We start from the raw sequence: 9,642 nt of genomic DNA, 5'->3' as shown, positions 1-9,642 counted from the left end.
AACTCCACCAACAGTCTAGCTGTCCCATCTTATGTCTAGACAAGTTGCCACACAATCAGTGATGCCCTGTCTGGGAAGCGTTGGTTGATTTCCTAAGTGTTAAAGCTCACACTGAAAATTTAACAATGGGCTCTCTCTACCTATTGTGAGCTGCCTCCAGCACACCCCTGATTATATCAACCTTGTTAGAAATGGAATATCTTTAGTAGTATTATGAAGATACTTTTGGCCACGGAGACCCTCCTGAGATGGTCCACAGCACCTTTTGAGCACTGATGCTCTAGAATGAAAGCAGGAGCCAATTGGCATCAACAGCAGTTAGCTTTATCCAAGAGAAAAACAAAAACCTAAACATTTACCATAAAGAAGCTTCACCAAAGGCACAATGGCATGAGTCCCTTGAACCCGGAAAGAAGAATGAATCTCTTGCTCTTCAGAAGGTCTCCAAACTCTCTCCTAAGAGACAGTCTTGATACTTTTGCCCACCAGCACCTGTGGAACCCATCCAAAGTGAGAAATTTCCTCTCTGGAAACCTGTTTTCCCTTCTGTAAGATGGGGATCAGAGCTATAACTAGGGCTGGGCCAAGGAGTTGAGGCCCAGGATATGCTGCCAGCACAGAAAGAGCAGTGTTGATCATGTAAAGAAAGCTCCCGGGTGGCTGAAGCAGGAGCCTTCCTGTCCCTTTCAACGCCCTCCCCTAGCCCCACCCCTTCGCCTAGCCAATGTCAGGCTGGCTTGTGGTGCTTGCCCAGGGCATGGGCACTCTGAGCTTTGGTTCCACCGGATGGTTATCCTGCTAAAGGTGCTTGGGGGAAATGCTCTCTGAACTTCAGAACTCCCCAGGTCATGATTGGGCCCTATTGTTCTTCAGTTAGGAGAGCCTCAGACTGCTAGGACCTGATTCCAGATCCTGGGGATCATTTGATTTTGATAAGATGAACTGTCAGGTCAAGGGGGCCACCCTGGCAGCTTCCTCCAGGTGTGTCCCTAATCTCCCCGACTCCTTCCTGGGGGGCAGGGAGCCTCTGTTCTGGTCTTGGCTCAGCCAGTGACCCTATGAGCAGCTCACCTCCTTGGGGGCTAAGCTGACTTTCCTAAGTTCCCTCCTCCAGGCCCTTCTTCCTGAGGCTGGCTTGGAGAGCAGGTGCCAGCTAATCCCCTCCTCCCTCCTCCCAAGGTGTTCCCTTATGCCCCCTTCTCTCCTCTGATGCTGGTGTAGGCTTCAGCTCCTCAAGTCTGGACAATAACCTGCTGGGAGGGAGGTGGGGCTCTACCTGCCTCAGGTCTCTTCCAGCTCTAGGCCACCCTCTGTTCAGGGGTCGAGCTGATCTTTCTCAAGTGCAGGTCTGACTTTGTCACCACTGGTCCCTCCCCCAATTCAATCCACTCCTGTGTCTTTCTGTCACCTCCAGGCTGTTTGTCATTCAAAGCCCTTAATCCTCTGGCCCCTTCCTGCCTTTTCAGTCACCTCCCATACCCTGTGATTAGCTATTTCTGGAAGGAGACCCTCCATATCCTCATTCCTGGCATTTTCCCTGCCTGTCCCCATGCCTGGAATCTTCTTACTCGAAGACTCGAAGGCTTTCTTCAAGTCCCAGTAAAATCCTGCCTCAATTTCCCTTCATGTTGGTTGTTAGTACATACTTACTTTCATGTTGTCTCCCCCACACTGACTGACCCAGCTCAGGGCATCTATGATTTCAAGAGGGCCCTCAGAGAGACAGGGCAAACACTCTCCAGGGCCCAGAGAAAAAAATGGGTATTAATGGCATTGGGGATGGAGACTAGGGTGGGAGCAGGGGAATCTTTGGGGCCTCTTCTGGTGCCAGGAAAGGCATTCCTATTGGATGGGCTGACTTGGTTTCAGGACCTGCCTGGGTTGGACTCGGCCTGGGCCAGGCGGAAGGCTGCACTGGGCTCTGTCACCGAGGCAGGCGCACACAAGTACTTGGAAGAGCTGGAGGTCAGGCTTACCGCTAACTGGAGCCCTAACCCTAATCCCGCTCCCCCTCCCCCAGCTGCGGGGGCAGACCGACCCAGACCCTCAGAGCTGTGTTCCACTCTTGTTGCGGCTCCTTTAAAATTATTGCTGTTCTAATTACAGGAGTTGCGGTTTGTGAGTACTGGGGAGAAAAGCTTGTTGGTCCACAGAGCCTGGTCACAGCGTGGCAGGGCTCTTAGAAACAAACCAGTCCAACCCTGTCTGTCACTCTCCACTCTCATTTTTACATATGGAGAAACTGAGGCACAGAGCAAGGTCGCCTGGGTATTGCCTAACAGATCTCACTTGGAACCCAGACACTCTGACTCCACATCCAAAGTGGCTGCTGCCTTGAAGATCTAGCCATGTGAAAGGAAAGGCGGATGCCTTCGAGGGGCCGTGCTCCAGGCAGGTAGCCTAGGGTTCTAGAGAGTCGCGAGGGATGAGGGGTTAGCATGCATGCAACGAGCAGCCGCAGCAAAAGGAAGCCTGGGCCCTCGGGACCGAGGCCAGGAGGCCCCGCCCTCACAGCCTCTGGCAGCCACTGGGCCACCAGCTTGAAGGTGGCAGCCATACCTGGGGGCAATGAGGGAACAGTCCCGTGGAAGTCACCTCCCCTGAACTAGCAATCTGAGGGTCTGGGCGGGTCGGGGAGGCCCCAGATCAACTTTGGGTTCTGAGGATGTGTGCGTTTGTGTGTGGGGTGTGTGTGTGTGTGTGTGTGTGTGTGTGTGTGTGTCCCTGCGGCACCTGGCCTGGGACCAATTCGCCCAGGGAATTACTTTCCGCCTAAGGTGTCCCCACTCTGGCCGAAGCAGAAGGGGAATTGGACCGTTAGAGATGGAGATCAGTGAGGAGGGAGGAAGTCTAACCCCTGGAACGTGAGGGCTGAACCCAGCAAGACCAGTTCTGCTCCGGGCAGCGTCTGAGGGGAAGGCGGCGCCCCACTAGCTTTGAGCGTTTCTTTTGCATTCGATGTTTGCGTGGACGTGGCTCCTTTCAGTAGAGCAGCCCCCACCCTGCGGGAAGGAGGGGGGAGCGCGGGACCCGGGCGGGAAGTTCATCTTTGCCACGCCTGTTCCCGGCCCAAGACTGCTCAGAGAGCTGAGGCAGTGGGGCGCTCAACGGCGAAGAGGGCCCCGACGGCTTCCAGGCCCTTCCCTCCGCAGAGCCTCCCTGAGGGTCAGCGGGAGGTCTCTCTGGCAGGTCCGTGGCACCGAGGCTAACCCGGAGGCAGGACATGCCCGCCGGAGCAGCGCCCCTCCCCCTACATGCACCCACACACTCGTGCACTCACATGTACATGCAGGCATAGAGGGCCTCGATTTCTCAGCCTGCCTGTGGGTAGGGACTGGAGTGGTTTGCTGGATCCGTTATCAGTTCCAGGAGAATCGGACTGCGTGAAGGCCCGCCCGCTGCCCTCGGGCCATGGACCCCACCGGCCTTCCTGCTGCGCCCTGCGGCAGAATCCGGGTGTCCGCATTTCTTCGCCGCCGCGCACCCCTATCTGCCCTTCTCGGAGAGAGGGTGGTCGGTAGTCCGGGCAGCAGACCCGGCGCTGGCTTCGGACCCCAAATCTGGAGGCGCATCGATCCGCAAACTCAGCTTGCAGGGCTCCTGGGGGAAGAGAGAGCGTCTAGTCCATCTCTCCTACGCTTACAGGTGAGTAACGAGGTCCGAACCGGAGAGGTGGCGGTACCTGCCCGTAAAGTGGGCGGCCCAGGGAAGGCAGCACCCCTTTTCTCCCTGCTCCGAATCCAGGCGGCCAGCCTCAGTCCCTTCAGGATTTCGCCTGTCTGGCTCCTATTTCCATCCTCAACGCCTTTCTAATGGCCTTGCTTCCTCTCTCTTTCCATTGGCCCTTCCTCGCGCCGTCTCTCCTCAGCGTCTCGGTGCGCCCTTTCTGTTTCTATCTCTGATCCTGTCTGTCTCTCCCTGGTTCTCTCCCCCAGCTCCACCTCCTCACTCATTCCTTTCTCCTTTGCCGGAGGCCGTCGGTCCCCGACAGGATTTCCTCCCCTTAGCCGAACCTTCGGGCCAGCACGGCTAGCGCCCCACAGACTCATGCGTAAAAATGCTCCGAGTTCCCGACCTAGTGGAGGAGGCGAGAGGTGCGGGGGCAGGCGGGGCGCTCCCGGATCCTTAGCGCGGGGAGGGGAGGGGCCGAGCTGGACAGGTCCAAGAGGTGGGGGTGGGAGTGTGGGGGCGAGGGTTGGCCCTCCTTTCCCTGGACAAGCCAGGAGCTAGGCAGAGAGTGGGAGAGGAGATGAAGAGGCCGGGACTGAGACCGTGGCTCTGATTGGCGGCTGCTGCGGTGGTTGGGGTTTCTGTGACTGAGGAGTGAGTAGCCGGAACAGAGTTTGGGCAAAGAGGGGCTGCGGGGCTGGGATTGCTGGTGGGGTGGGGGCTTCTGCATCATTCGGCTGTCAGGCAGGGGGCGCTGTTCCGGGTGGAGAGGAGGGGATATGGGGGTGGGGGGAGGCGGGGGGCAGCGGTCGCTCCGCAAACTTCCCCGATTATTAAACACTATGTTCAAAAGGCGACAGGAGAGTTCCCGGAGCCACCAAATCCCCTCCGCCATCGCGCGCACCGACTGCTTGCTGGGGCCAGGTCCGGCTGAGCGCAGCGCAGCCGAGGAAGAGAGGGGCGCGAGGAGGAGAGGGGAGTGAAAAAGGGAGGGCAGCGCGGAGGCCACCAGAGCGCAGCTCACTCCGAGGAGGCGGAGAGGGGAGCTGAGCGCCGAGGGCAGCCGAGCGCAGGGGCGTCGGGGCAGCGCGCAGCCAGCAGAGGAGAAGCCGCCGATGGACCTGGGCGCTGCCGCGGCGCTCTGTCTGTGGTTGCTGAGCGCCTGCCGCCCCCGGGACGGGCTGGAGGCGGCCGCGGTGCTGCGGACCCAGGGGGCCGGCCAGGGTGGGGACCCGGGAGGCGGCGTCGGCGGCAGCGGCGGAGGAGCTAGACGGGGCCCAAACGAGGCAGCCAGCGTGGCTGACAGCCCCCTCTCGCCGTCGGCAGTGGAGGCGGTGTCCAGAGTGCCGAGGCTCAGCGCGGGCTCGACGGGCGGGAATGGCTCCTCTCAGTCCGTGGTCCCGCACCAGTTCATGCTGTCCCTCTATCGGAGTCTGTCCACGAGGGCGCTCGCTCCTGGAGGGGTTCCGGCCCCTGCCTTCGCCACCACCTCCGCGGGCAACCGACGGGCTCTCGCTGACACTGTAACCGGCTTCGCTGACCAGGCGCCTTCAGGTACCTTCCTTCGCAAGGCCGGCGGCCGCCCCCTCTCCCTATGCTGCTCAGTCTGGGTCAGCTCTGTCCTGCCAGTCTGGGAGGCTCTAGGTGTGTGCGCGCGCTGGTGTGTCCGCGCTGCTTCTCCCGGCCTGGGTCACTGTTAACTTAGCATTCAACATCGGCCAAGAGCCCCAAGGTCTTCCTCTGCCCTAGCTTCGTGCTGCTCAAATACGGTCGGAAGAGGGTGTAGATGAGTGTCTGTGTGAGAGTGTGTCTGTGTGCGGGTGGGCCCTAAGACTGGTTTCCCTGGGCCCAGGTATAGGAGGCGATATCTTCCGAAGCGAGGAGGGTCCGAGCTACTCAGGGTGGATGGGCAGTGAGGGATCTCAGGCTGCCATTCCATTTGGTGTGTGTGTGTGTGTGTGTGTGTGTGTGTGTGTGTGTGTGTGTGTGTGTGGTTTGGAGCTGAGTGATATCTGGGGCAGAGAGGACATCTCCCCCATCCCAGCCCTAGCCTCCGTAGTGGTATGCCCACCTGTCTGGTACCGGGAGGCGGGAGATGGGATATTCCCAGTGCACTCTGGGGTGTCTGTGTACAGTGTCACCTTTGCCCGGGAGTCTTTTTTGGGGGAAAGGGGGAGGTCTGAAGGCTTTTGGATCGGGGACACTTCGCAGGGAACTTCTGGACCCTGGGTCCGAGAGCCGGTGGCGGGAGAGCAGCTTGGGCTGGACAGCGTTGTGCGGGGTGCCTGAGCAAGGAGGGGACCCCTGAGTGGATAGGCCCCGAGTCCGTGGCCCAAGGCTCTCGTGGTCAGGACGCCAAGAGGGGTGTGTGGAGGCTAGGGTCAGGCCAAGGGTCACCGCTCGACTCTAGCGGGTCGGGTGGCCTTTGCTACTGGAGTGCTGAGCTGAAAGCTTCAGCTCTCTTCTCTGTCCGCCTCGTTCTTTTCATATCATCCCTTCCATCGCCGCCCAGGCCCGGCTACTGTTCTATAGGACCTGGCCCAATGCTGGCCTCATTGCTCTCTCCCGAGTCTCCTCTGTCCCATCCCTGCGCTGCTCTCCCGGGTCCCAGAGCTGGAGTCGATTTTGGGCAAGGCCGGCAGCGGGGGGGAGGTGGTGGTGGGGGTGCTGTGTCGGGCTATGGTGAGGAGGGGGAGAGAGACAGGGTACGTCTCATCTGGACTTTATTAATCTCTATTGAAGTCATTAAGACAGACAGATAGGAGAAATGTAACTAATTTCAGGCGGAAACTCCGGTAAATTTCAGTTTTAATTCCCTCCAGCCCCAAACCTTGCAGGAGAGCGGCCTGGGACGGACTTGGCCCAGCCGGGGCAGGACAAGCCTACTAGGGGCCTGCTCTAGAACCACAAACTGGGGCTCGGGACCGCTCCACTGATAGCCGGGAGGGCCCAGCCCGAGGTTCTCGCTTCCAGCGAAGGCCAGTGCTCCTGAGGCTTTTTTGAGCCCCTTCGGGGTCCCCTCCCAGCACTACTGTGCGGGGCACGGCCAGGCAAGGCTGGTTCTCGGAACTTGACCTCCCTCTCTTGGCATAGCCAGCCGGAGACGCCCTGCCCTCCTTAGAGCAGGCTGCTAAGTTAAACAGGGCGCCGTGGAGTCAGGGGCAGGGAAGACCAACCAGGAGAGTCCTCAAGCTCTTTTGGGGAGGGAGGCGTATTTATCCGCTAGTGGCTGCACTGCCCAGGACGCCAAGAAAAATCTCTGGTATTAGGGCAAAGGTGTCCTCGGGCAAAGGTGTCCTCAGGCAAAGGTACATGTAGAGAAACTCACGTTCAGTTTCCTTCGTGGGCACTGCTTTCTGTCTCGATGTCTTCTCTCCTCGGGCCTTGGACCTCTTCGTTCTTTCCTAGGCCCACGTCTTGAGAATCGCAGCTTCGAGGGCTCTTTCAAAGCAGCTCATCCAAGCCCTTGGTTTTACAGTGGAAGGAGTGAGTCCCAGAGAGGGCAAGGAACTTACCCAGGGTCACCCAGTGAGTCAGGACAGGCTGAGTCCAGGTCTTTGCTCTGCACTGCCTTCTGCCAGAAGCTAGCTGTTCTCTTCTGGCCAGTGTCTCATCTCTCTTTCATCTTCTCACTTCCTTCTTTGCTCCCCATTCTCCCCTCTGTCTCCCTTTCCTTTTTCAGGGTCTTGCTTTGGGAGAGGAGGTGTGGGAAGGAAGGAGAGGAAGGGCTGCTGCTTGGGAAGTTTCACTTGTGACCTTTGCACCCCCAACATAAGGCCTCAACCGTGGCCTTTGCTCCTTCCTTCCCGCTGGGCGACTGAAGGAGCTTTATCCCCAGCGCTAGGACACCCGAACTCGGGTGCCGGGGATGGGGTACCGAGGCCTCAAATGCCACAATTCCAGGCAAACTTTCTGCACGGTCTCTGCCTTTCGGGGCAAAATGAAACCATATGACCTCTTCAAAGTGTTCTCCTTAGCCGCTGCTTGGAGGAATTTCCCCTAGCTCCCCCCTCCCCTTTTTTCCTCCTTAGGACTCAAGGAGGGAGAAAAAAAAAGAACTCTACACAACTCTGAATAGCCTCAGTCTCCCCTTTCCATGGGAGAGAAACAGTTGACTGAGACTGTTAGAGGGGATCTCAGGCTCCCCACGGGCGGGCTGACCGCATGGGGGTGGTCACAGGGCTCCGACTGGGGCCAGAGATTAGGGAAGGGCGCCGGCACCCTCTCTCTTTCCTTTCCCTTCCACTCGTCGGCTTCATGCCTGGCTGGGCAGTGCTTGGTCCCGTGCCCTGCGGGCTCAGTGTAGGACGCCCCCGACGTCGGGCATTTGGCTGCCCCGAGTGGGGAGAGCTCTCGCCAAAGCTTTCCTTGGGGATCCTGGCCTACCCAGGCACATAGCCTGGGCCTGAGGATGGAGTGGAAGGCTGAGTCGCAGTTTAGGAAAGGGGAGTGTGCGGCAACAAGCTTGAAGCCTCGGGCTTTTTCTCCTGTGTCTCCGGGCCTAAGCTGCGCCCCAGCGATGCCTCATTTTAGCCCAAGAGGTGGTCTGCCTAATGAGTAGTGGCGGCCCAAGCAGGATGTGGGGGATGGCTACCAGGTACAGGGGATGACTAGCGGGATTGCTCCAGCTGCCCGGAACTTCCTGGACTCCTGAGGGTTTCACCGATTGGGTTAGCCCTGACTGCAGCTGGGGAGAAGAAGTTTACAATTTCACTTTTTTTTTTTTCTGATGCAGCGAAGATGCATCCAGAGGGATCTCTCTCAGTTCCCTCAGTTTCCCTAGCTGGCAAATTAGGGGGTAGGACTTTTCCACCATGAGGGAGGAATTTGATGGGGGGAGAGCCGCGAGCCCTTTTCAGCCTCCAACACACACACTCTCTCTCTGTCTCTGTCTCTCTCTGTCTCTCTGTCTCTCTCTCTCTCTCTCTCTCTCTCTCTCTCTCTCTCTCTCTCTCTCTCTCTCTCTCTCTCTCTCCTCTTGCAGACGATGCCTCGGCCGAGACAGGCCAGCGTTTCCTCTTCGACGTCTCCAGATTGGCAGACACTGACGAAATAGTGGCTGCGGAGCTTCGGGTCCTGCGTCGAGCGCGAGCAGCCCAGGAAGATCAGCTGGCCAAGCAGGAGGAGGCGGCCCTGGGGAAGTTCGGGGAGGCCCTGGGAGCGCAGCCCTTCGCTCTGCTCCTGCTTTCCACTTGCTCTGGCGCAGCCCGTGGGCCTCGGCTTCTGGCCTCTAGGCCCGCCAGTCCCCTGGACTCGGCGCGTTGGGAAGTTTTTGACGTGGCGGACGCTGTGAGGCAGCACCGGCCGGAGCGGCCCCTTTGCCTTGTGCTGCGCGCCGTGGGAGGCTCCTCTAGGAGCTCATTGGCTCCCAGGCTGCTGGACTTGGGGCTATCCGGTAGCCCGCGTCCGCCGCCCAACGAAAGGGCCCTGCTTGTGGTTTTCTCGCGCGCCCACAGGAAAGAGAACCTTTTCCAGGAGCTGCGGGCCAAGGGCAGAGCCCGGGGGCAGCCAGGGGCGGCGCCCTCCGCGGGGCGCAGGAAGCGACGGACTCCGGGAGCTGGGACCGCGGTCGGGGCCAGGGTGGCGGGAGGGGTTGGGAGCCCTGGAGGGGGCAGCGGGAACCCGGGCCCGGGGCGGGCCTCCGGGCGCAAGGGCCGAAGCCGTTGCAGCCGCAAACCTCTGCATGTGGATTTCAAGGAGCTGGGTTGGGACGACTGGATCATCGCTCCGCTGGACTACGAGGCTTACCATTGCGAGGGAGTGTGTGACTTCCCGCTGCGCTCGCACCTGGAGCCCACCAACCACGCTATCATCCAGACCCTCATGAACTCCATGGCGCCCGAGGCCACGCCACCCAGTTGCTGTGTGCCCGCCAAGCTCAGCCCCATCAGCATACTGTACATCGACGCGGGTAACAACGTCGTCTACAAACAGTACGAGGACATGGTGGTGGAGACGTGCGGCTGCAGGTAG

At 59.4% G+C, this 9,642-nt stretch overlaps 1 protein-coding gene across 1 annotated transcript; it reads left to right on the top strand.

Moving 5' to 3' along the window:
- Positions 1-4,784: 4,784 nt before the first annotated feature.
- Positions 4,785-9,642, top strand: GDF7 (growth differentiation factor 7). Its single transcript, XM_036753033.1, has 2 exons — positions 4,785-5,223; positions 8,654-9,642. Exons 1-2 carry the CDS (start codon positions 4,785-4,787, stop codon positions 9,640-9,642), a joined length of 1,428 nt encoding a protein of 475 aa, XP_036608928.1.

This window comes from Trichosurus vulpecula, chromosome 3, assembly GCF_011100635.1.
Source record: "Trichosurus vulpecula isolate mTriVul1 chromosome 3, mTriVul1.pri, whole genome shotgun sequence".
NCBI classification, from domain to species: domain Eukaryota; kingdom Metazoa; phylum Chordata; class Mammalia; order Diprotodontia; family Phalangeridae; genus Trichosurus; species Trichosurus vulpecula.
The sequence above is the reverse complement of the archived record's forward strand: the minus strand, read 5'-3'. Positions and strand labels throughout refer to the sequence as shown.